The sequence below is a fragment of the Oratosquilla oratoria genome, chromosome 2 (assembly GCF_046742065.1).
Source record: "Oratosquilla oratoria isolate Oo_2021 chromosome 2, ASM4674206v1, whole genome shotgun sequence".
Classification (NCBI taxonomy): Eukaryota; Metazoa; Arthropoda; class Malacostraca; order Stomatopoda; family Squillidae; genus Oratosquilla; species Oratosquilla oratoria.
The window spans coordinates 21,262,929-21,290,296 of record NC_134778.1 but is presented as its reverse complement, the minus strand read 5'-3'; the positions used below and the strand labels follow the sequence as shown (position 1 = coordinate 21,290,296).

At 41.2% G+C, this 27,368-nt stretch overlaps 1 protein-coding gene across 29 annotated transcripts in view; it reads left to right on the top strand.

The window, feature by feature from the left end:
• The first annotated feature begins 9,707 nt into the window (after positions 1-9,707).
• Positions 9,708-27,368, top strand: part of LOC143037630 (RNA-binding protein 1-like) — a 36,547-nt gene continuing 18,886 nt past the window's right edge. For 2 of the 29 annotated variants that reach the window (XM_076206202.1, XM_076206268.1), the window contains exons 1-7: positions 9,710-9,863; positions 10,181-10,316; positions 21,477-21,560; positions 21,900-22,091; positions 22,258-22,362; positions 24,003-24,071; positions 24,810-24,833. In XM_076206202.1, the coding sequence (XP_076062317.1) occupies positions 21,553-21,560; positions 21,900-22,091; positions 22,258-22,362; positions 24,003-24,071; positions 24,810-24,833 (398 nt within the window). In that variant the 5' untranslated portion in view covers positions 9,710-9,863; positions 10,181-10,316; positions 21,477-21,552. Of the gene's footprint in view, positions 9,864-10,180; positions 10,317-19,896; positions 20,085-21,476; positions 21,561-21,899; positions 22,092-22,257; positions 22,363-22,864; positions 23,596-24,002; positions 24,093-24,809; positions 24,834-25,052; positions 25,127-25,332; positions 25,820-27,368 lie in introns of those variants that run through there. The other 27 variants (XM_076206176.1, XM_076206259.1, XR_012967494.1 and 24 more) reach the window with 26 other exon arrangements.

Below are 27,368 nucleotides of genomic sequence, written 5' to 3'. Positions count from 1 at the left end.
CCACCTATCAGCTGAAAAGAATCGTCTTACAAGCGTTACAGCCTGGATAAAAAGAAACATACCACACGGTATGAGAGTGATCGAGATATTCAGTATAACCTAGATTACAAGGACAGAACTAGTAGACAGGACTACTAGGAGTACTAGCCCCATGTCAACGATTGGGAGAATGTTTGAGCGGAGTGGTTAGTAAATTACTGTAGTAGTGTTTCAGCATGAAAGAGAAATCTACCTCTTGCTTCCCATCCCCTCCGCCGTCACCGTATTTAGCGCACTGCGCTGCATGCCGTTCATCCCAATGTGATCACCAGGGTTTGCTTATGTAAGCAGACTGAGACATCTCTACCCTTGCTTATTCTTTAGTTTTCTCATCGCTGCACAACCATTATTTAGATATTTTGTAGACTCATTACTATCCCTTTCCTCCTCCGCATGGTTCAGTCAAAAATCTCCCTGCACTGTCAGCGATTTGTTGTGCACTGCTATTGATCGTGTATTCCTCCCCGTTGCCTTCGTAAAACCGCTCAGGACAAAGCCTTTGAAAGAGTCAAATTTGTGTTTGAGCGTATATTCTATTATCTAAAGATGTTGAGTACATAGCTTAAATTTTTCAGTTTTTTATCGATTTCTTTTTTTTATAATATCCAGTTTTCTTATAATACCATGTGTCAACAATTGACGATCACCGATGAGACAACTTACGATCAATAATGGTTTTTATAGAAACTTTGGATAAACGAGTTATAAGTTATCAAAAAGGACGCATTATAGTACACATTCGATGTGTGTGTTTTTTGTGTTGTTTGTTCAGTTTGTTTAACATATTTTTTTCGTGAAAATGTATAGTTCATTGAAAGCACCTGGGCTGAAACACAGACGATTGACGACCATTACTTCGATGGCTTGGGGTCTCTCATGATAAAGTCATTTTGCCATATGCACGCACTCGTACATACGGTATGTGGTTCCGTTACCGGTGGTGCCACACACTCCGCGGTGGAACACATCAAAGGCCAGCTGGCCTCTCTTCTCCAACGCCCTGGCGTCCTGGGCAATTGGATAACCCTTCGTCATGGGGCGTCGACAGCTTGGAGGCGGGGTTCTCAGCCGCCCTCCACGCTGCCACGAGTGGTGCAATTCCGCTGCATGGACAGCCCACCCGGATACACAAGAACCACTGGTACTACAACGAGGAAATGAGAGAGACTAACCACAGGGTGTGCATGTTCCGCCTCGTGTCAGGATCAACAAATTTCATGAGTGGTGTGAGGGCTTCAACACCCACACCTCCCTCTCAGAGCTCTGGAGAAACCTACATGTAGCCACTAACAGCTCTCGCCCACGTCTAACCCATCATGCCCCAGTCGAGGAGACGCAGCGGTTAGTAGAGGAATCCACCTCTCGAACCAGCAGCACCTTCCTGCCGCAGCGCGACCAGAAGACGCAGCAGCAGCAGCTGCGGGAGAGAAGTATCCAACACGTCGGGGACAAGATGGTCCAGCCAGACGAGACTAACACAGAATTCTCTCTCGAAGAGCTCACGGCCGCCCGCAGACCTAACATGGACTGCTCCCGGTGAAGACCGCGTCACCTACTCCGAGTTGGCACACCTCGGACCTGCAGGAGACGAGGCCTTTCTCCGCGTAGTCAATACATCCTGCAGGACTGGCAGACTTCCCACAGCCTGGAAGACGGCCACAATAGTACCGATTCCCAAACCTAAGGAACCAGGTGCCTACCGCTCCATCAGCTTGGTCAGTTGCATGGGGAACACAGTAGAGAAAATGATACTCAACAGGTTGCTATGGAAACTAGGTCCGTTGCATGAACATGTCTACGCTTATCGCAAGGACACTGGTACCACCCACAGCATTGCCACCCTTCTCGCTGCAGTGAGCAGTGAGCCCTCCATCACGTTATTCCTCGATCTGGAAAAAGCCTTCCAGTTAGCCAGTCCTCTGGCTATTCAAGACACTCGCCCGCAAGGGTGTGAAAGGCAGACTGCTCACCTGGATAGGCGACTACCTGTCACGTAGATCTGCGCCTGCGGTTCCAAGATCACATGTCTGAGCCCAGAGCGTTGGAGAATGGTACACCACAGGGAGGGACCATCAGCCCAACTCTCTTCAACGTGCTGATCTCCAACGTACTGGAGATCCCTCTCCCCCACGGGTGCAAAATCATCTACGAAGATGACATGCCACTTATCAATGCTGGGAAGCAGTGATGCTACGACAGGGCACAGCGCTGCCTCGACGCCATTACAGCGGAATGCATCAAGATCGGATTCGAAATTTCTCCACGGAAGTCCAAAGCCATGGCATTCGGTCTTGGGCGGGGGACGGAATCCCTTGTTACTCAGAGATTCATGCTGGACTGGGTCTCCCAATTCCAGTACCTGGGCGTATGGATCGACAAGGGCCTCACCTTCAACCGGGAAATATCCTACCTCAGGGACAGAATGACAGCCAGAACCACAGTGATGAGAGCCATGTGCGGAAGGGAACTTGGTGCCACACATCAAGTCCTACGCATGTACTACGTACAAGCTGTGCGCTCTCTCGTCGACTACGCTGCCCCAGCTCTCATCACAGTGGCCGCGGAAAAACTACAGCGGCTCGAACCATGCCAGAATGAGGCGGTTAGAGTCATTCTGGAAGTACAACGGTGGTACAAAGTTCTCAACCTCCAGAGGGAAACTTCACTTCCATCTCTATCACTCAGGATCAGAATGCTCGGAGCGGACATTGTTGCCCGCGCACTCCATTCCCCCGGCAAGACAGGTCAAGTTGGGCCATCTACCTCCCTAGAGCGTGTAGATACACCGCTTTGCCCCAACACTTGGCTCTCTCAAGCGGCCAAGCTACTGGACTCCTTCCAGTTAGGTTAACCTCTCCTCGAGAAGGGCACACCGACATCCCACCTGGAGTACGAATGCCCGCCGCCGTGGTCAAAATGACATCACTCCCAGGGAAGAAGGGAGCATGCCACCCAGACGGTGCGCGTGTGTCGGCAGACAACGACATCCGAGCGCTGAAGCGACCTGGATACGCGGTCTATTACACCGACGGTTCAGTGGAAATCAACAGCCAACACGCGGCCGGAGCTTCCTTCGTAACTGATGGATGTATCTTTGGTAGGAGAGTCAGTGACTCCGTGTCATTTCTCCAAGCCGAGGCCGTAGCGATGCAGGGGGCCCTAGAACACACCATCGTATCCCACTCCAATTCCGTGGTTATCCACACCGACTCTCTGAGCCTGATGAGCTGCTTGCAACATGCACAGCACGGAGACAATATCCATCTACTCACCAATATCCTTGTGCTCGCGCACAAATTACACCGCAAAGGACGGAACGTCATTATCAACTGGGTGCCAGGTTATGTTGGTATCCATGGCAACGACCTCGCTGACGCGGCAGCCGCGGCTGCTCGCCAGCGCCCCAGGGTCGACGTCCAGGTCACCCCCCCTCCCCGTAGGAGCCAGCTCAAACTCCAAACTAGGGCATTAGCATGCACGCAGTGGCACCTCCAACACAGTCTGGAGGCAGAAATTTTCCAACGGGCGAGGTGGTACAAGAGGGTGACAGCATATGATCCCCTAGTGCTCCCCCGCTCCACTCCCAGACGGGTAGAAAAGCTGCTCTTCAGGCTGCGTCTCGAGGACCGTTGCTTCTGGCAACTGAATCCCAGGTGCACCACGGAAGACCGCCGGTGCAACCACTGCCGTGCCGAAAATGCCGACCTCCTGCACTACCTAAGCGACTGCCCCGCCACCTCTTTCCTCAGACGGGGACCACCGGCGCCCCCTGAAGGTCTTGTGAGCCGCCTCTGCCGCCTTCAAAGCCCCTATGAGCTCCGTCAGCTACTAGAGTGTCCGCCGCCGCTCTAATAGCTGTAGCCTCTCTATTCCACTCCCCCCCCTCCATGCTCCTCTGACAAGCTACACCATCCCACTTTATCTCTGCAAGGTGTGTCTTCCATAAACACCCACCATATGGGCTCAAACAAAGCCCGTGGGAGTGACATTTCACTCCCCCACAAAATGAAACTCCCCTCCCTGTACACTCTAACCCCCCCCACACACACACACACACACGCACATACCAGATTCCTTTCGGTCTGCCCATGCGTGTGGCAAGGACACTGAGGTTTTGGAAAACTTCACAAACTTGACAGTATAATGTATTTCAGTGATGGGTTCTGCCAAAAAGTCCTTCGCAGGTTTGGCTTTACTCATTGTGTTATGGACTTACTCAACCAATGTATGTGACGCTGTCGATATTTATGCAAAATGGACTAGGTCGTCAAGTCCAATTGACCTTCTTGCACCATTGATGATGTGGATGACTACGTCTTCGGTACTTGACAAACTTCATGCGTGAACCGGACAGGGTATAACACTTTGGGCAGATACGAGTAATGTCATCGCCAGGTGGTATATAATCTTATGGTGCATTGAGGCATACCTTCCGCTGCTGTTCTTCTTGCGATTCTTCTTAATGTCTTCCAGGCCCACGTGGCAGAATTCCCGTCACCCATCCCTATTCATCACTGTGGCCTCCCAGTCAGGTCTTGAGTGTTGCCTTTAATACATCCCTGTATCTCTTGTGCTGGCCCCCCGGAAACGATGGCCTTGGGTAATGGGTATGGGCGTGTCATCCATAGGAAATATATAGCAAAACTAATGTAGCTGGACTTTCATGAGAAAAGCCTCAATTCCTGTAATTTTACAACGTTCGAGGACCAATGTGTCAGGTATCTTGTCCTTCCACGAAATGTTGCACATCCCACGAAGACACTTCATCTGGAGTTGTTCAAGCCTCTTCATGTGTTGGTAGTACCATACCCAGGTCTCACACCCGTATACCAGGTTGGTCAGCTCGATTATGTGATAGACGGTGGTCTTAGTGACCTTTATTCCGTGTTCTGATCCCAGCTTACGCTGGAGCCGTCCATATACGTTTCTGCCCTTACCGTTGCAGGTGAGGACATAATGTGTCTTGGCATTATGGGGCAGAACTCCCAAGTAGCAAAACTTGTCTATCACCTTCAGCTGTTTGTCGGTGATCATGACAATGGGCTCCTAAGGTGATACTGCTGGCTTTGGCTGAAAAAGTACTTCTGTCTTCTTGGTACTAATGGTAAGCCTGAAACATGTGGCGACTAGAGGATTCGTTAACCATACTCTGAGTGACATTCTGGATAAGCTATCAGAGTACAGTTATCAGAGTAAAGAAGCCCCCATAATAACAAGAACCTTACTCTAGCGAGTGCTTTCAACCGTTGGAGGACACTTTTATCCAACCTGAACTTGATGATGACTCCCATGTTACAAAATTTTAAGGCGTTGAGAACCATGACAGAGAGAACCATGACGGATAAAATATCTATAGGACATTCCTATTTCGTGTCTATGGTGACTAGAAAAGGGTATGTCAAATTCCCTTGATCCTACATCTTCACCATTATGCCGCCGTTGAATGAAGTAACGATGTTAACAAACTAGTTCGGGCAGCCAATCTTTGACATAAGCTTCCACAGACCTTCCCTACAGACAGAGTCAAAGGCTTAAGTGAGATCCATAAAGACCATTACAGTTTTGCTCCCTGTAGCCTACTTCTGGGTCTGTCTGAGTGAGAACATCATATCACTAGGTCCTTTCCGAGATCGGAAGTTGCACTGCCTTTCTGAAGTGATGTGTTTAAATGATGTGGTTGGTAATAATTCTCGCAAAAATCTTGCCAGTAATGATCAGCTGAGCCTCGATCGTTATCACATGCATGCCTGTATAAATTGCAGCACTTTGTATATATGTAGGCAGGGGCGCCCACAGACTTTCTTGTGGTGGACGCACAAGGTATAAAGGGCTATAGGGAGACAACCAAGCGAAGCTTATCCACCTGAGGGGTTCGGAAATGTTTTGAGTTTTTGCCACTTTTTGGTTGCCTTTTTGACATACTTAGGTCCATTAATTTTAGAAGTGAATTGCAGCCTTTTATTGAGGGGAAAACTAATGTAACTGTGTATGCTTGTAATGTCCAAACTGGACGCACGTGCGTCCGGTGCGTCCGCCTGCGGGCGCCCCTGCATGTAGGAGATACAAGTAAATGCGTAGTTGGAAGTGCGTATGTATATACGTGCATGCGTGTAGCAAGCGTGAATCTTCTAGAACAATCAAATTGCCATTCTGTTTACATAATTAATTATCAATTATTTTGTAATGCGAAAGTTGAATAAATGAGATAGATTATTAATATTATAAAATTTTGAATTAGTGTATAAATGAAATATGAATGAATGTAAATTTCTATGTACAAGGAATAATTGTGGAAAATTAAAATTGTTTTCCTAGTGGTTGTGCGGGAGCCATCTTTGTGTTCCCGGGGGGAATTTTTATTCACGCTAGATATCTCTAAACCTGTTCTGTTCTGCCGCCCGTGTATGCCCGCCATATTTATAAACTTCTGCTGGGGATACCGTCATTCCCTGATAGCTTTACCACTCTCTACCTGTTTGATCGCCTTAACCTCGTCTTCCAACAGTGGGAACAACACTTAGTACCTCAATAATAGGACTCTGAGGGGAATTTCAACGAGCGCCACCTCATAATTTGCTCTGCAGTTTGGACAGCTGATAAGCGTTTCCTCTCCTAGGTCGAATAGAGGGCAGCCCCTCTAGAGTCTAGAGTGAGGCTCATACATAGATACCATAGGTCTCTCGTATCCCTGAACTTGGACTGCTTGAATTGACTTTAATGATTTTCCTTAAGCTGAAAATTGCTGTCATTGAAATAGTCAATGTGCACTATATAAGATTGTTGAACAATGTGCATCTACGTTATTCTGGTCAAACCAATCCTTGCATTTGTGTGCAGCAAAGCTAATTTCATCAGCAGCAGACTGGAGCGATTGCTTACAGATGTTTCCTGTCTATTAAGTGGTCCAAGGTCTGTTACCAACATCAGAGAGGGAAATTGGTAGATGATTATTTAATTGGGCTTGTAATGCTGGAAAGGAGAGCTTGGCCATTTTAAGCTTCCTCATCTGGGTACATTGGCGTATTTCGTGTTTGAAGAAGAATTAGATTTTCCTAATAAGTAGCATATGGTGTGAGAGGTGTGTTTTACCCTTAGTGGCCCGTGTCAGCTTGACACCGTATCAATTTATTACCGATGGCTAAATCATGGTTGTCTTCAAGTTATTTTATAGTTGGCCTTCTGTTGGAAGTGTATTGGTAATGACAAGTTGCCTGACAACGCAGAACGTCAGCAGGAAGGTGCCAATTGAAATTTCTTTGCCAACGTCATAATGACCAACGACTTTGTCCAAAGAAACATGGCCACACTTAACTCAACTATTGAAGTCACCTAAGAGGAGCTGTTCATCTGTGTGTGGTGTGGTTTCAATTAAACAATCTGAAATTCCTCCTTCCCCTCGCCAGATCAATTCATGGTTGGGGGTATATGCTCTGATGATAATAATGTGGACGTGTGTTTTCAAACGCATAGTCATATGTTGGTCACTGACTCCATGTTGAATTTTGTCTGGTAGTATGATCAACTTACCCTAATAGCATGTTTAGAAATATAAATATCCATCAAGATTTTAAGGATGATGACAGCAGCCTAGGTGTTTATGAATTACCTTGCCAATTTTACGATAACAGACTGGGAGAGCTACAACCTAGGTTGAAAGAACACAAATATTCCATTATACTCTATCGATTTTAACTTGAGCCTTAAACGCGGCTCGGTGAGACCGCGCTCTTGCCACATCCCTCCATTCTTCTCAGAGGGGCTTGCTACATCTCTCTCTCTCTCTCTCTCTCTCTATATATATATATATATATATATATATACATACACATACACACATCTTTACATATATTTCGGGCGGCAACGTTGCACGAGCCACGATGCCAAGTTTATGGTTCGTTGTGTTTCTCTCAAACCCAAGCCATTCCGAAAACCATGCAGCTGCATCATAGATATGTATCTATTCCATAAATAGATAACATACTGACAAACAATGAGGTCATCGCTAGATGTTAATGTGGGGGGGGGGAGGGGTTCCCCAGGCTGCGCAAAAGGAGCTCAAGTTAGAGTCGATTGACTATACTGGTAGATATGCTCAAGATTTCTCAATTGCGTTTCGTCGCACCGGTAATTTCAATTGCATTATGGACTGGAGAGACACTGTCGTAATCTTTAAATTCTACTGCAGTCTAAGAGGAAAATAGTTTAATCCTTTATTATTCAATAACTCCCTCGTATGTATTTGTAGAAGTGAGAAAATACATTTTTTATATCCGATAATAGGATTTTGGTATATACGATATGTATTTACGCCTCCCTCCCCTTCTCTTTATCCGACTTTAATTCCCCTTCTACCAGATTTGATAATCCTATGTTCTCTCCTGAATACTTTTACAACCAGAACTCTTCCAATACCAGTAACGACCTCTCGACCACCCTGCACCACATATACCTATGCTTGCATCTCTTTACTATGTTTACTATGATCCTCTTCATTTCCAAATACATTTCTAATATATTCCCACCATTGTCTTTCTCATCTGATACCTCATACTTTCATACTATTCTGTTTATAAGCTCATCTACTCTAGCAGTGACACCCTCCAACACATTTTCATCCCCGAAACTATACACTCATAATGGACCTAAAAGTCTCTAGCTATCAGGACCGTATGTACTCACAAAAACCCTCGACTCCCACACCAATTTCACAGACCACATTATCCTCGAATCTATTTTACTCTACCGCGCACTATTTTTATTTACCAAGTACGCCTCCCCTCCCTCGCCACCTTGTCAATACTAACAGCTTTCCCACCACGCTCCCAGACTACAACTTGCCTTTCTCTTACATCTTAGTTTCACTGAATGCTAAGTAATTTTCTTCTTGCTTACTGCCTATCCCTTCTCTTTTACTCTCATCTGCACCACATCCACAGACTTTTAGGCCTTCACCTGTAGAGCCTAGATCTCGATCTTCATTATTCCATTTCATTAATCGATTCATTAGCACCCTGGGTAAGGTTACCACGGTGGCACTGTAAATATATGTGATAACTGATAACAATGAGGAAAGGTTTGTCACCAGATGTAATTTGCGTCATTACGTGCTCTGCGTCAATAAAATTGAAGTACGTCTAGGAATTTCACACTTGTTGGTTCTATCATGTACTGGGTGTTTACGATGTTACATTTCACTGGAGTTTCGAGATATTTGAAAATATCATATGATCAATTGAGTAATAAAATTTCACCTATATTTCACTTGGCTGTCACAACTGTTACAGGCCAAGTTGCCAACTAAACAAAGTACAGTATGTGATACCGACACACAGACGCTATTCTTGAATCACCTCAGGGTACAAAGGCATTCTTCATCAAGAACATTAATTATGACAGTAAATCTTACAGAGAAACTGCATTTATTAGCACACGTGTTTATTGATTGAGATACCAAGTCTGATATTTGTATTCCACATTTAAAATTCAGCGTTCCTGGGAAGCGTCATCGTAAACGCCGCTCTGTGTTCCCATTGGTCTTGGCCATATGCGACATGAGTCGTAATATTGCGGAGATTAGAAGAAACATATAATTGAATCCGACAAAGATAATATAAAGTGATTTGATCATAAAAATACTAATATCTAAAGAATAAAGTATGAATACATTTTACTTAAATTCTATTAGAATGGCGGTGAGATGAAGCATTTTCCTCCGTAAAAGTTCCTGAATTTGTTTGACGTCACAATTTACAAGAAGATTCACGGTGCATTCGATTTCGGAAGACGCCCTTCCACTCTCCGTGAATACTGGCAAACTGACCAACGTAAGTAATCAAAATAGTTATATAGATGTGGCACGGAAGCATCTTGCATTGAAACTTTTGCACCGTAAAGCTATCATAGTTTCCGGTTGCAATCTTCATTGCTTGATGTCTATCGAACTGACAATATAAGTGCGCGATACCAGCCAGGGCAAATGGCGTTAATTCTAAAGGTGTTCTTGCCATATTTGGAGTTTGTATATGTTAGGGAATGTTACCGTGAATTTATTGTTATTTTAAATTAAATTTACTTTCCTAGTGCATTTTGTAAAAAGGGAAACTGTCTAAGCTAAGTTGAAGTTGCCGAATGTTATTTTAAGGCAAGAAGTAGGGCGGGGTGGAAACAACCGCAGCACGCTCGACGACCTCCGCATCGTTCTCGCCATTCGCCATCCACTGTCATATGCCCGCGCGACGACTCCGGTGCTCTTTCAAATAATCGCTGTTCAGCTGTTTGTAAGTAGGAGAAAGTTTGTGTTAGAATTTTATGATTAAGCATAAGATATAGTTAATCAAGTGAGAGTTGTTTTTAAGTGTATTTGATGGTAAATTGTGTCCATGAACTGTTATTACCGGTTTCGACCGACTCCATATGGCCCATGATCATGGGATGCGTGGCGTGTGACGCTGGTCTGTTTGCTAGACCGGCGTTTGCAACAGCTCAACCGCCTCATGAGTGTAGGGCACAGTAATTGCCTACAGATTGGGTACAAGCTATGAAATGTGCACCTGATATAAAATGTGATTGATATATAAATGGATGCGTAGGAATGTTCCTTTATAGGACCACACATGATTGATTTTTCTACCACATATTCCTGAGTAGGACTCAAATCCATTTTCCTAAGATATTAAATTTGGCTGCGTAGATGGTCTTGAAGGAAGTGGCTACCAGGTACAACTTTTTCTGGTAGTACCTTGTAGATAAAGCGTACCGGTAGTGCATTTTAAACGGTAGTACTGCATGACTAGTTCTGATAGAGGCAGACGTAGTACTTTCAAACTTGTCTTGTGGCTGGACCTTCCCTTCCTTGTGTACACATAAAGGATCCCTGTTAGGTATGGGGATTAGTTTATGAAAAATGCATGGCAAACTTATATACAAGGGTATTTAAAGATAAATAAGATCAGGATTTGATGGGTATTGTGATCAAAATGCTTCTGCTCTTGCTGCATTTGATCGTTTGTAAGACTTGAAACCAAATTGCTTTCCCTGTAATCTTGTTTTCCCCATGTGCATTTATCAGGTGACACAACTGTATGATTTTTTTCTATATGATGGAAATTGTGGTTGACGTAGTGAGATAATGTCTAATACAAGCAACTGCATACCCATAGACTAATTTGCAGTCCAGTACAGATTAGTGTTTTTTATTATTATATTTTATTTTTCATAGTTGAAAAATTAATCTTCATTTTAATAGCAGGTATTTGAGTACTCGAGTAAAATAATTATATGAAAATATTGTCCAGTTATCGTACAAAATTTTCACATTTTTGCATTTGAATGATTTTTTTTCCTTTGGTAGTTAGTCTTGGAGCTATTGGACAACACTGGTTTTGTGTTGATGCCTATTCTTTTGGTTTTAGAATTTTATGAAAGGTCTGCAACTTGGTTCCTAAGTGATTATCACCTTTATACTAGGGAAGAAATAAATATCTTGTTCGGTAATATGGGGTTGGAGAATTAATTTCAATTATGTTGTCGTTCCCTAGACTGTGTGTCTGAGCAGTGCTAGTTGATGTTATAGATATTCTTGAGTATCATTTCATTGTTGACTAAGTCTGGCGAGACAAAAAAATGTCAAACCATTGAAATTTGCAAATGTGCAAATATATATTTGACCCATCCCTAGTGTGGATTTCCAATAATTGCCTTTGTACAGATGGACTGCATGTGAAGATTTAGTAATTCTTAGAACATAATTGACTTGCGTTTAACACAGCTGTGATATTCAGTGTCTGTTTCAATAGGTGTGCTTGTTTTATGTAGATCTGTTAGTATACAGGAATGGGGCTACACTCATGGGGCCCTGTTATCCATCAGTTATCTTTGGCTGTTACAATACACTGTGTAGCACTTGGTTCTTAACACATGAAGCTTTTTCATTTCTTGTGTGTGTGTGTGTGTGTGTGTGTGTGTGTGTGTGTGTGTGTGTGTGTGTGTGTGTGTGTGTGTGTGTGTGTGTGTGTGTGTGTGTGTGTGTGTATATATATATATATATATATATATATATATATATATATATATATATATATATATATATATATATATATATATATATATATATATATATATATACATGTGCACATAAGTAACCACTAGGAAAAGTAAACTAACAAAGCAGAGCACTTTTGTATAATTACATCTTAAGTGCAGATACAAAGAAGGAATTCCTTTGTATCTGCACTGAAGATGTCATTATATAAAAACTGCTTCGTTAGTTTACTTTTCCAAGTGGTTACTTACGCATTTGTGAACACACGTTCCTAGTGTTTTTATTGCATATATATATATATATATATGTATATATATTTGTGTGTATATATATATATATATATATGTATATATATTTGTGTGTATATATATATATATATATTGCAGCATTTCACAAATGACACATGAATATAATTTCCAGAAAAAACCACTGGTAAATAAGAAACATAGTCCGAACGTTTTCGTCTATTTAAGACATCAAGATGTATTAAATAGACGAAAATTTTCGGACAATGTTTCTTATTTACCAGTGTTTTTTCTGCAATATATATATGTATATATATGCAAGAAAAACACTGGGAGCGTGTATTCTTGAAAATGCAAGGTTGACCACGAAGAAAAACTATTAAAGCAGAGCGCTTTCGTGTATTCACATCTTCAGTGCAAATAATACATAGTGAAAGAAACAAAGGTGCAGAATATATAGGTGGGAAACAAAGGGAACGTGGAGAAAGACATCCTGGTGAGAGAGGAGAGGTAGTACCCATGGACTGTCTACTACCTCTCCTCTCTCACCAGGATGTGTCTCTCCATGTTCCCTTTGTTTCCCACCTATATATTCTGCACCTTTGTATCTTTAACTATGTATTATTTGCACTGAAGATGTGAATACACGAAAGCGCTCTGCTTTAATAGTTTTTCTTAGTGGTCAACCTTGCACATATACATATATATATATATATATGGGCACTTGTATACACACACAGACAGCACAATGGTGCAGTGGTAGTGATCGCGGCTACCAGTGTGGCAGTCCGAGATTGAATCCCACATAGGGCTGAAATAATTTGTCACTATGCAGGGAGTTGTTACTCCAACTTGCATGGGCAGAGTTGGGAGGGTGTTTGGGTGTGTGTAAGGTCACATTACTTGTATATTGGTCATATAAGAGCTGAGATCTTCTGGGAGGGTAGTAGCTGTTGATCATGAGTCCAACACGTGATCCAATATCATGGTGAATATGCAGTGGTAGCATTTGTGGCTGCCACTACAACTTTCTGAGTTCAAATCCTGCCCAGGGCTGAAATAATATCAGTATTGCAGTTTTGTGATTCGTTACTTCAAACTCTCATGGGCTCTCTTCTGGGAAGGCAATAGCTGATGATCATGAGTCCAACATGTGATCAAAGATGGTGAAACACACACACACACACACACACACACTCACTCACTCACTTGGGAAGAGGTGATTAGTGGAGTTCTACAGGGATCAGTACTGGCTCCAGTAATGTTTATTTATGTGAAGGACATGGACGAGGGTGTGGAAAGTTACATGAGCTTCTTAGCTGATGCAGAGTTGAGAAAAGTGAGCACTGAAATGGATTCAATTGCTGCAGAGAGATCTGAACAAACCTTAGGAATGGAGTCGGAAGTGGGAAATGGACTTCAACATTAAGAAATGTAATATGGAATTTGGACAAAGTAAAAACAGGATATTAGGAAAATATAGAATTGGTAGGAAGTATAAGTGAAATTTGAAAAAGACCTGGGAGTAATATTCACGAATGACATGTACCCTGATAAATAGATGTACAATATTGTCAGAGAAAACTACAACTTGCTGAGATCAATAAAAGTGGCATTTACTTACTTGGATGAAGTAGTGAAGAAAATACTAATCATACTGATGAGAACAACACTGGAGTATGGAGCAACATTATCATCATCCAGTACCAAATAAGAATATAAGGAAAATTGAAAGAATCCAAAGAGCAACAACAAAGATGGCTCCCACACTGTCAGAACTGTCATATGAAGAAAGATTGTCAAAACTAGAGTTACTGACCCTGAAACGAAGAAGAGAAAAGGGAGACTTGTTGATTATCTATAGAATCATGAGATGTGGAAGTCCTTGATAGAGAAGACTTAATTGGTATATGAGAAATACAGGGTGACGTAGCTCAAACCGTAGTTATAGAAGATACCTGAAAAAAACGGCTTTCTCCACAGTGGTGGATATATGGAACAAATTTAACAAAATGATAGTGTGTGCAAAACCCATACAGGAATTTAAGAACAATTTAGACACTGCGAGATGCAGAGACAGGACACTGAGCATAGCTCACATTCCTGTAAGATACTAGGTAAACACACACATGCACACACATCTAGTATCTTACAGGGCATGAAAAGAAACCCAAAAAAGATAATTATTGAAGACATCTGAAAAAGAATAGTTTCCCACACAGTTGTTACCTGGAATAATAGATAAGGCAACAGTGTGTGCAAAAACTATTCAAGAAACTTGATGCTGAAAGATAGAGAGGGGCACTATGAGCATAGCTCTTCCCATATAATACAAGTAAATACACCGTCACTTGATAGACATGGCAGGATTGTGGGAGAGACATGGGCTGCTGCAGAAGATAGTGGTGTTCCATTATATGATGAAAAAACTCTTATAATCCCTGATATGCCCAAGACTGGAATATGCATCAATAGTATGGTCCCCATACAGAATGAAGGATATAAGCAAGATTGAGAGAATACAAAGGACAGCAACTATACTGGTCCCAGCCTGGCAGATAAATCACATGAGGAAATGCTAAAAGTACTGGGTCTTCCAAGTTTGAAAGATCAAAGAAAAATGTGGCACGAGTATGTCATTAAAGGGGATAGATTGCATTACATAACATAGAAATGATGGATGCAAGAGACCCTAAGGACTACACTAGGTAGTTCCATGTCTATTACCACCTGTCATCCCCGACCATAAAGTTGTGTAACAATTTCTGAAAACAACAGTTTCATAACTCATTTAATGGTTACTAAGTATTCCATTCGTTGACTACCCTATTAGTAAACCAGTTGTTGCCCGTCTTCTTAAATCTACATTTGTCCAATTTAATTCATTACTGAAAATCCTGCACTGTCATGACCTTGTTTGTCACCCTTGAGCCTTTGATCCACTTGAGCACCTCTGTTAGATCAGCCTGCACTCTCTTTTCAGGGTGTTAGATAAGATGCCTCTTCTAATAAGGTACATTTCTGAGCCTATGTATCATTTTGTACCGATTCTAGGGAATTTGTCTTCTATAGAACAGACCAAAATTGTACTGCATTATCACAGATGGGTATAACTAATGCTAGATCATTTGATAATTACCTCTGCACTGTCCTAGCAATGATATCTAATGCTGTTAACATTGTTCCTGGCACTAATGCAGTTTTCTGGATTTAAGGTCGGGGCTCGCTAGAACTCCCAAGTCTCTCGCACACTTTTCTCTAGAAACCATAACCTAAGCTATATCTACTTTTGGGGTTGTGTATTCCTTTGTTTAACACTGCAAAACACCTTGATAGATGAGATCTGATTAAAAATGGGAGGGCTTCAAGAGATCATGGAAACAAATAAAGGATGTGAAGAAATAATTTTCCATTGATGTATAAATGTGAAATAGCTTAGGTGAAGCCCAAGCTCAAACAGTACATGATTTCAAATCTAAAATATGGTAAAGTGAAATTAAAGATGTATATTAAGTTGGAACTGTACATGAATTTTAGTCCAGGTATGTTAGAAAATTAGAGAAGATGGGACCCAACAAGCATTGCTTCTTTCTTGTACTACAATTAGGTAAATAAAGGCAGACGCATGCACTTGCAGGCAGGCAGGCAGGGCGAGACATGCACTCATAGGCAGGCAGGTATCATCACGCACTTGTTCATGTATGTCAGGGCACGAAAGGTTATGGACTGGATTGGCAGGTCTGTTGATTAGGGGTGGGAGGGCAGATCAGTAGAACATGTTTAAGGCTTGTATCTGAAGGACATAAAGTGCAGTTTCTTGTACAGGTGTATTAATACCTGGAATAGCTTGGGTGATATAGCCCAAGCTGGAGCAATACAGGAATTCAAATTTTAAGTTTGATAATTGGGAAATAAGGGTAGAATCCAAATTGAAACCATACATGAATTCGAGTCAGGATATTAGAAGAGATCCCCATGTGTAAATACTTATTGTGGAAACCAGAGGACAGGATTAAATTGAGTAGATGTTTGAAATGAGTGGGAGTGGGTACATGCCTTTTGATATGGCTAATCCCATCTTGTAAGGGGGTTGGGGGAATGCCCTTGGTATATAGATTGTTGAAACATAAGTAATAGTTTAATGTAGAAATGTTGGTTATGGATTAATTTGCATGAATAAATGGTAGTGAAGTAACATAGAAGAGGTGTGACTGGTATGTGCATGTGGTGGTCCTACAAGATTAGCAGCAAAGCCACTTGTAATCCTGTCAAGCTTGTTGCATCCACCAGGATATCTATTCCTGTGAGGCTGACAGGCAATGGACCGAGCCCAATGTCTCGACTTTGATTGTATTTCTTGCTCTTTCACACGGGAGCTGGCAATTCGTGACCGCACTCCTTTCCAGGTGATAGGGAAAGTCTTGCACAAATAGAACAAACTGTCCTAAGATTCTACCCAGAGAGATTTGTGGGAGGGTCCAAGAACTGTTGGCAACTATTGTTGCAATGCAGGTTTTCATCTTGGTAAAATTATAGGTAGTAGTCAACATTGGGGAGGTGAAGTTGACAGAGACATGATCCTGATAGCATGGCTTGTATCTGGTATTCTGTATTACTTAGGCAAATACTAATGAATTCTTACATGTGAAAGTAAGCCCATATGCCCATGATGGCATCTTAGATGAAATTGTACCAAGGTATGTGCAGAAGCACCTTTTTGGAAACAAACAAATTCATTGTTGAAGTGGGCAACACCTATGGAATTTAGAATGCAAACCATGATTTCCATTTTCTTAAGGGAAAGCATCTGTATTACAGTTTAATGTTCAGTTTTACTAGACCTTTTGCATATGCATGTTTAATGCATTGTGCTGTGCAACTGTACAATGAAAGTTTTGGTGTAAATTGTTGGGAGGGTCATTTCTCCATTGTTTGGAGTTATGGAAACCAAACAGTTGATCAATTTTTAGATGAGCCTGTTTGCTGGGGATGTAGAAAGAGGTAATTCCAAAGTTTAAGACCTAAAGGAACCAAGGTATTGGTGGGAGATGGGTAAAAAAAAAAAGAAATTACATGCTGCTTGCTGTGTTCACAACTCGCATTACCTGTTCAAATGCCAAACTGCAAAGGGGTGGATGACAGGAAAACTAGGTTAGGTTAAAGATGATAGATAAGATGTGCAGGGAACCTGGTCTGTTGTGGTGAGATAAGTTAATAGGTGTGCAAATTGACCAAAATGGGAACTGTAAAAAATTGAGAAAATATGGTCTAATGGATTTAGGACAACTACATTGGCTACTCCAGCTTAAATGGTAAAATGGAGGTTTGGAGTAGCTTCAGGGTGAGGTGCAAAGGAGGGATGTGCACAGTTAAATATCTAACTGTGCACTAGTGGAAGTGTTAACCCACGCAGAAAAATAGTTAAATGTACACTTGGCATATATTTTGAAAGATTTGCTGACCATTAAAGAATCTTACAGGAGCAACATCTTCCCCTCCCCAAAGTTGTCTGTCATTAATGAATCTTAACATGTTTATCCTTTACTCAACCATTATTTTTTTCCATAATGATAGCAGGGCTGAAGTGCTAAAAAATTGAAATAGTATGAAACTGAACTAATAATGAACAAAAACTTTTAGCCATTATACATTTTAAACATTGGCAGTCTGAGCTCCATGTATAGGATGTATGACATTATTTTGCAGTAATCAAAGCTAACACAAACATTGATGTACTTGGTTTGTACTGTGTACCAAACTAGCTAAAGTCTTGATGAGTTTTATGACAAATATAAGGTCATAAATCTTGTTAGCCCATAACAATTTTGAGGAATTGAAACATGTTACTAGTACCTTTGGCTGTGTTCTTGTAATTGTTTAGCTGGTTCAATTCTGACAATTTTTAATTGGTTAATCTTTTAATTCCAAGGATACAAGTTTATCTCCACTTAATTGTAATTGAGGTCTAGTATGTATGCCACAGTACTCAATGGGAAAGCATCTAGGACAATATTTTTAATCTTATAAAAAGCTCAAGGCTCCACTGAGGCTGCACATCATTGAACTCTCTCTCTCTCTCTCTCTCTCTCTCTCTCTCTCTCTCTCTCTCTCTCTCTCTCTCTCTCTCTCTCTCTCTCTCTCTCTCTCTCTCTCTCTCTCTCTCTCCTCTCTCTCTCTCCTCTCTCTCCTCTCTCTCTCCTCTCTCTCTCTCTCTCTCTCTCCTCTCTCTCTCCTCTCTCTCTCCTCTCTCTCTCCTCTCTCTCTCTCTCTCTCTCTCTCTCTCTCTCTCTCTCCTCTCTCTCTCCTCTCTCTCTCCTCTCTCTCTCCTCTCTCTCTCTCTCTCTCTCCTCTCTCTCCTCTCTCTCTCTCCTCTCTCTCTCTCCTCTCTCTCCTCTCTCTCTCTCTCTCTCCTCTCTCTCTCTCCTCTCTCTCTCTCTCTCCTCTCTCTCTCTCTCTCCTCTCTCTCTCTCTCTCCTCTCTCTCTCTCCTCTCTCTCTCCTCTCTCTCTCTCTCCTCTCTCTCCTCTCTCTCTCTCTCTCTCTCCTCTCTCTCTCTCTCCTCTCTCTCCTCTCTCTCTCCTCTCTCTCCTCTCTCTCCTCTCTCTCCTCTCTCTCCTCTCTCTCTCTCTCCTCTCTCTCTCCTCTCTCTCTCCTCTCTCTCTCCTCTCTCTCCTCTCTCTCTCTCTCTCTCTCTCTCTCCTCTCTCTCTCTCCTCTCTCTCTCCTCTCTCTCTCTCTCTCCTCTCTCTCTCTCCCTCTCTCCCTCTCTCCCTCCCTCCCTCCCTCCCTCCCTCCCTCCCTCCCGGGTGTTGTGCACTGTGGAGTTCCTTGGATCTTAATTGCACTGCCGGAAAACAATTGTATTTTTTGATAATCTAGCACATTGTATTTTGATTTAGTAATGCCCAGTAGCAGTGATTGTATTTTGTAATGCTGTAGAATTTTGGTCGGTAAATCTTTGAGTAAAGGAGATAAGCAGAATGTGAACCCTTTGAAAGAAGGTAAATTTTGATAAGTATTATTTAGGTTTTAAAAAGTGCTGCATTGTTTTAGGTTGGCAATTTATATTTTTGGCAAATGGCTTGAAGACTTGGTGGGGGGGGGTGAGTTCTGCAGTAAGTAACTCAAAAAATTTTAGACCATGCAAAATGTAGTGTGATAATCATCACTGGTAGGTTTGTTAGAATGGGGAATTAGGCGAGTTGTCAATGCTGTGATTGCATTGGTTCAGATGAAGTAGGGTCTTGGAATTTATTTGCAAAGAATTACATGGAAAATGGAAAAAATGGTGTTTTGACTTATGCATTCTTTATTACAAAGCAGCATTTGTTGGTATTTTGGAACAATATGGCTAGGAATCTGTTCAGAAGTTGGGAGAGGATAAAGAATCAGATGGGATAAATGAATAAATTATTTTAGGTTGTGCCAGGACAGAAGGCACCTAAATTTTTATTAATTGTGCTAAACAGATAATGAGCTACTATTGCAACAGGAGTAAAGGTGAAAAGATTTATCTTTGCATTTCTAGGCTTGTAAACCTTTGTTAAGGAGTACTTCATCTTTTCAAATTTTAGGTACTTCAATGTCAACCCTGGCAGCCTCCCCCCATGAAAACAATGTAATGGATTGCTCGAGTGTTTCCATTCATCTTTATAGCAAGCCAAAATCCTTGTCTTCCATAACAACTTCTCCTTCAGCTTCTTTAATCTTGTCCGTGGCATCGAACTTCCCTCGTGGGTTTTCCTGACACATCGTTTGATTGGTTTGTATCCATAGATGCAGAGCATTATCTTGTTTGCTCTTGAGCTTGTGTGCACATGTACCTGTACCAATTACCTCAAATTGGTTTTAATGGTGTGAATTTTTTATTAATTTTTTTTATGTTGATGGGGGCAGGAGTATGCTCTGCTGAACAGGACTGTTAGTGGCAAAAATTGAATTGCCAAAGTGTTGATTGAAATGCTCAGTTTTAAGCATATTTGCAGTGTACTCATCCACATGGATCACATGTAGTGAGATCACAAACCATGCATAAGGATAGCAGGGTTTTTGTGGTCCAGAATATTGTACTTTGTTGAAAGCAGATTTTTAGTTACGTTAGAATCCAAAGTTTTGGGGGGAGACTGACATTACAAACCATGCTATAGTCATTGAAAAATTTAATCTAGGTAAGGTAGATGGAGAAAGATGCATTCCCAAGAGCATAACTCCTTTCTTGTATGCTGCAGTTAGGTATAGTGAAGAAAATATTTTTTCTTGGCTATTTCCCTTTAGATATTGTCTTCCCACATACAAATTTCTTTCCATGTGTCTCAAGGGACCTGGCATTCAGAAGTCTTACGGACTCTGGTTGACATTTTATTAGAACAAGCCCCAATGTCTGTTTGTGATGCAAGCAGGATGCTTTTGTAGCCAATATCCTCATGAAGATGGTTGTAGATTACTGGCAAATCACAAGTTTTATTCTGCTGGTAGTCACTTTTTTTTTTACCCCTATTGGTCAAAGGCTCCCCTAGTTTTAATCAGATTGACATGCACCAGAATGCACTTGGTGTGCCGTATTTAGGGTATGAAAGATAAATGAATATTGAATATCAATGACAATGCATTTTTGTTATAGATGCTGTTATGCATTGTAAAACTTGGGTTGTTGGAGCTTGATTTGTTTATGTAGACATTCCTTTATCAAATTAAATCTTGATATAAAAGTGTAAAATATTGTACTTTCAAGATATTGAGAAGAATGATGCATCATACTTAAAATTTGCTGGTATGTTGAGATTAATAGGAGTGGGATGCCTTTTACTGGATTAGGTGTGGACTCCAAATTTGTAGGCACGAATGAAGGGTTAGGCTTGTGCATTTTATTTTACACATTTGTGCTTATGAAGACCTGAATTGTTAGAATACTTTAAATCCATGTAGTTAGGTTCCAATTACTATACTATAAATTCTATGCTCACCTTCATTCAGTAAAGTTTAAGTTCATTTACTAGGTTAAAGAAAAGCTTATTTAATATTCAGTTTTTATTTTGTATTGGTTGCTTGGCCCTGAAAGATCTCCATTAGGATCATATAGAAAATTTGGGGGGGTCTTTGAAAATTTAATTGTGTGGTAGCAGTTTCTAGATAGTTTTCTCCTCTTTCTAAACAGCTTGCTTCTTGGTTACAAGAGTCCTTCCTGTTTATATCACTCCTTAATTTGCCCCTATTAAGAGAAACCGTCAACCATGGTCAAGTAAGTATTGTATCTTACGAAATTTTGCCAAAGTTTCAAAAGACCAGTCAGTAGGTTTAATAAAACAGACTTGCATTATTTGTACGAGTTTCGATTTTTGGGATCTTCCATAATTACCTTTTCCCTAGGTTATTAGATCAGGTTTTTTTTATCATTTATTTTTTATAATTTTATTTTATTTTATTTTTATAATTGTTATTGTTAAGATTGCAGGAAGGTAGAAATGGGGTAGTAACCATTGTAAACCTAAATAATTTTCTTGCTATTTTGAGGTTTACTGTAACTTGTGTTACTAAATAACGAGATAAATCATGAATCCATTGCATTTCTTTTATACAGAATGCGAATGGATTGCAAGGTGTACGTCGGTAATTTAGGCAATAATGCTGCCAAACACGAGCTAGAATCAGCTTTTTCAAAATATGGACCCCTAGTAAATGTGTGGGTAGCACGAAATCCTCCTGGGTTTGCCTTTGTAGAATTTGAAGACCCAAGAGATGCAGAAGATGCAGTGAGAGCTTTGGATGGCACGTAAGTAACAAACTACGTTTTATGAAATTTAGAGATTTTGCTAAAATTTTATTACCATGAGTGCTATAGTTTGTAAACTAAACTTGCAGTTGTATTTTTTGCTAAAAAATTTATTACCATGAATGCTATAGTCATAAACTAAACTTGCAATTGTATTTTTCTGTAGTCGACTGTGTGGAGTGCGCGTGCGTGTAGAGATGTCAACAGGAAGGTCTCGAAGAGAACGATTCCGCACTCCTCCAAGAAGAGGTGGGGGGGGAAGACGTTCAAGGTAAGTCTTGCTTTGATGTTCAATCTCACTTAATATAATAAATGAATGTATATTTCATAAACATCTCAAGACATACCTATGACTTGTGGGACCTTGTTCTTTTTAGTTTTAAGTTTGGTTGACATTGGTTTAATTGTATTTACCACATTTAACCATTTTTATTTAAACTTCATGAAAGAATTGATGGCTTTTTTTGTCATGACTAATTTGCTTAGACAGGGGACTGCTAATAGTTGACATGGACTAAGGGGCATCAGTAAGTAATTGCTTATGGTGCCATTTCATATATACTCTTGCTATATGCCACTGACATTTAATTAGTCTGGGGCACTGCTGTTGGCAGGAGCCTCCAGTTTTTTTTTTATATTTTTTTTATAAATTTCAATTTGCTAAAGAATTAGAATTGACTGTAATGGAGTTGCCTAGCCCAGGCATAGGTGGTAGATGGCCATGGGATCTTGGAGGATACATCATGTTAATTGTGGTGTGTGGCACCTTACAGGACTATCTCGCCCAAATTACTTCTTGTACCACCACCACCACAACCACCATCTACTCCTCCTACTGTTGCTACCACACCACCACCAACTCTACCACAACCACCACCACCACCACCACAAGCTCCACTTCCACAACATCCACCATCACCACCTTCAGTAATGGGACTAGGTTCCTTGAGGCTGCTTCCAAAGCGAAGGCTATGTAGGACAGAAGAGCATCGCCCGCTTTGGGTGCAAGAACTTGCTATTTGGTGCTTGACCTGACACTGAACTGCTTTAAGCAACATCTTGGAAGATGGTGTTGATATTGTGCAAACTCAACAATGATACTCCAATTGGCCATAAGGTTAAGTGTCATAAATACCAGTGTGTGCTTGGTCAGTCAGTGGTGTAAGGTAAAAGCATCAGTAGTGTCTCATGCTGGGGATGGTGGTGGTGGTGGTGTTGTGGGGTGCCCTCCATCCTGGCGGCAGTAGCAGCGGCAGCAGTAGCAGCGGTGAGGCCCAGGGCAAGAGTGACCCCTTACCGCCTCACTGCCCTCTACTACTCTTCTCCCCGCCCGTCTGCCGTCTACCCTACGCCCACTGCCCGCCCGCCGCCTGCCTGCACACCGTCAGGCCTGCCCCCCCACCCACCACCATCATGGGTCTCTTATGACCCTCCAACGCTCGCTCCACTTTCTTAAATTCATCGCGTCTCGCCTCGTCCAAGCGACTACTACCCTGCTGTGACGGTACACTCTTCATTATTTGAGCATTTGATCAAGTATCACAGACTTAAGTTTGTTTATAGCAGACACAGTTTTTATTTTTCTCTCCATTCATCTTTCTACTTAGGATGATCCTTAGCTGAAAGGTGGGAGAAGTTTTAAGTGAGTTTTGTTTCTTATAACTTGCGCTCTTCCTGGGTCATATTCTGCGGGGGCGAAGTAGAATGGCGGTCAGGCAGAGTAGATGATATGAAACGTTTTCCATTTATTTGATCTAGGTTAAAAGAGTTGGATTACTAACCTTGGAAAATCACTGTAGCAACTAAATGGAAAATGTTGTTGAAATGTATCATGTAATAGGTAGGTGATTTTTGCCCACTTCCAGGTTTTTCTTGTGGTTGTACCCTGTGTGATCACTCTTCCCATTTCAGATCTCGCAGCCCACGCCGATTCCGCTCCCGGTCACGTTCACCAAAGAGGTCAAGGTCGCGATCCCCCAGGTCTGTGTCTGGCTCCCCAAGGTCCGTGCCCAAGTCAGTACTTTCAATGTTCCTCTTGACATGAGGCTTATTTGGGCCTGGTGACCCAAATGTCAAGTTACATTTATACCTTTCCACTGGGAGCCAAGAATTCTACGGCTCAGTCAAGAACCTCACTAGACTACTCAAATCCCAAATCTTTCATGAAGAAGAAAGAGAGAATATAAGGATGCTGACTTGCAATCGGTCATACAAGTGATGTAATCAATAGTTTGTAGGTGTAGGTGTTGTAGCTTGCTGGTTTGGAAGTAACTTCCCAGTGGAAAAAAGTCAAGAGGACATTATGCATGCTAATCTTGCTCTTTGCTAATCTTTTGCAAATGCTGTGCTGTGAACATTTAATGTAGTGGATGTAGCTGGTGTTCCTTTAGCACTCTACCTCATCTTCTAAAGAAACTTCTTGATATGCTGTGGGTTTGGCTAACTGCTTTACAATTTGAAACTACTGAATAGTTTGCATGGAAATGCATGCTAGATTTAATATCAAAAGCCAAGAAGCTATAGTCAAGTTTCATTTGCATTGGCATTGGATAGTTAACGGGGGGTTGATAGGAAAGATGCAAATAGACTAATGGTTCAACTTTCAAGGGTATTACTGCCAAATTAAAATGAACTTGACTAAAATTCACATAAGAATGAGACCAACGTATCTTAGCTTGCTTGTATGTTATTATTCATCTTTTTCTCCTTCTTTCACAGGTATGCCCGCCGTGGTTCTCCTAGGTAAAGTATTGTTCAGTGAATTAGCTTCTTGGTGTATGGTCTCTGCTAGAAGGGAATAAGCTCAGTAGTCAAGTGTCATTCTATTCATTCCCATGGGTAGACTTCATGGTGATTGGTTGGTTGGTATGTAGTCGTTAGGCGGTAAAGGTAGCGCACTAGCTCCTTTTTCATTGGGAATGAGGTAAAGATCTTTATTTTTCTACCGTTCCTTCACAACAGATATGATGACTACCGGCGCCGCAGTGAGACTCCAGAGTACAGAAGACGTTCTCGTTCCAGGTCCTAAGTTGCAGGTAGGATCATGGCGATGTTACTACTACCGACTCCAATGCACAAAAGTGAACCAAACCTGTGGTGGATCACAGGAAACCATTTTCATTGCTTAAACAGATGAGTCATGCTCCCGCCGCATCCAGCACAGGTCATTCTATATGTGTATGCTTTTCCTGGGTTTCACTGCATTTTTGCAGCCTAACTTTTTTTTTTTCTTTCCTTGCAGGTATTAATGGTTTGAAGCTACATCATAAGAGTCTCCAAGGTTATTGTTCTACATATGTGTCAAAATGAATAACCTCTTCAATCAAGGTCCTTAGGCTTATTTTGAGGCTTCATTACTAAAGCATTAGATTCCTGAGTAGCACCTAGAAGGTGAATGTTTTCTATGTTAAATGGAACCAATTATCCAACAGTTTTGTAGAATTTCCTTTCAAATCTAGTACATGCAATTTTCTCCTGATACAGGAGCTAGGTTAGCTTACCAAATGACATACACAGTTTTGGATAGGTGTTCAATTGTTTTAAATTTTTTTTTTCCTTTATATTTTTTGGGCATGTGTGGGTGTGAGAATGAGGGATGTGTGAAAGTCTGTAGTGAGTGAAATTGAGGTTCTGAAATGTATAAAACTTGGAAGAATTGGACTGGATGTATGAATATATGAATAATGTTGTCCATTGATGTATTTCATTAAACTTTACAATAAAATAAAGTTTCCATATCCTTAAAATTTAAGGCTTTTACTCTATGGTGGAACTGAGAATAGGTTTTTCACAAGTGCAAATTGAGCCTTGCTGTATGTTGTTTGGATATTAACTTAACAGCAGTAAGAAAGGGACTAGGGCAATAATGGAGTTTGGGAAGGTATCCGATAGAAAGTTGATAAGATTTACAAGTGAGGAGGATGGAGGAATTGGGAGTTAAATATTTGGTAGGAAATGTGGGTAAACAACGTTGAGAGAAACATGTACTGGAATTGAAAAGTATCGTGAGAAGTAGGCATATAGGAATGGATGCAGAGATATGATGGAATGATTGTGTATGACCTAATGGTCAGAGACTTGGAGTTCAAGAAGAGCAGAAAGAAGCAAAATGGCAATGGTTATGAGGAACAGCTGTTGGGGTGAATAGGGAGTTTGGTTACTGATGAAAGATCATCGGGATAGCCTAGGTGGTGGTATCTGGTCTTTTTTGCAGCTAATCCTGGATGATTTGCCCCATTGAAGTAAAACTTGATGCTATGTTTATACTTAATTTTTTTTAAATGTTTTTCAAGTGGCTGATTGAAGAAATTGATGAGAAATTTCGGTCGTTTCTATGAAGTACATTAGTAACCATGTGCACAAACTTATTCTGAAGAGAAATTTGGGCATCAAACATGAAAAGAGGTGGAAAACTTATGGTCATTCTATACCAAGGGTTTTTTCCCCTCTTACCAGGGAGGTAGCCAAAGTCAAAAGGCGTATACCCACTCCCACCCATTTCATTCCAACCCATTCCATTACCATCCACCACCCTTTCCTACTGGTTATCTTAGCTCCTTATAGATGATGGGTCATCCCTGTATCCTGCCCACTGCCGTGGGTCAGAAGCAATGCAGCAAGACCACAGCAAGGCAGTTTCACTGAATTGGTGTCCCTCCCCTCCGTTCCCTTGTGCAGGAAAATCGAAGATGGGGATGCATCAAAATATTCACACAACCCCTCCTTAACCCTGGACAGGTAGCGTGGACAAACTCCCCCAGTACAGGTAGCGTGGTGTCATATCTGTTACTTTCACTTTGGGCGCTTATACCCAGTTACCATTATGCCCTTCTTTATTTATTTTATTATATTTTTATAATATAAAGACTACTTTCTACTGGTGAAGGAGAAAAAAATGCTGAATATATAAATAACACTACTTACATGATTACGAAAAAATTCGTAAAAATACATTTGGTCAAATAACAGGCACTGTACACTTTAGAATACCAAATTCCACTAATAACGAGTGTTTTCTTGAAAGTAGAAGAGTTCCCGAGTTGATTGAAATAAAAACATTGTTGATTGGAGCAAAACTGCAAAATCTGTAAAGAAAAGAAAAAGCGGTTAATTTTTTTATGTACAAAATCACTAAAATTTTTGGTGTGAAAGGAAGGCTATATCTATAATAGTAATACTTATTAGATCTGGATGAAATTTTCCAGAAGTCGTCTACAATAATCCTAGATGACGACAAAACCTTAGAAAATTGTATCTAGTGACTATAAACTTTAGTTT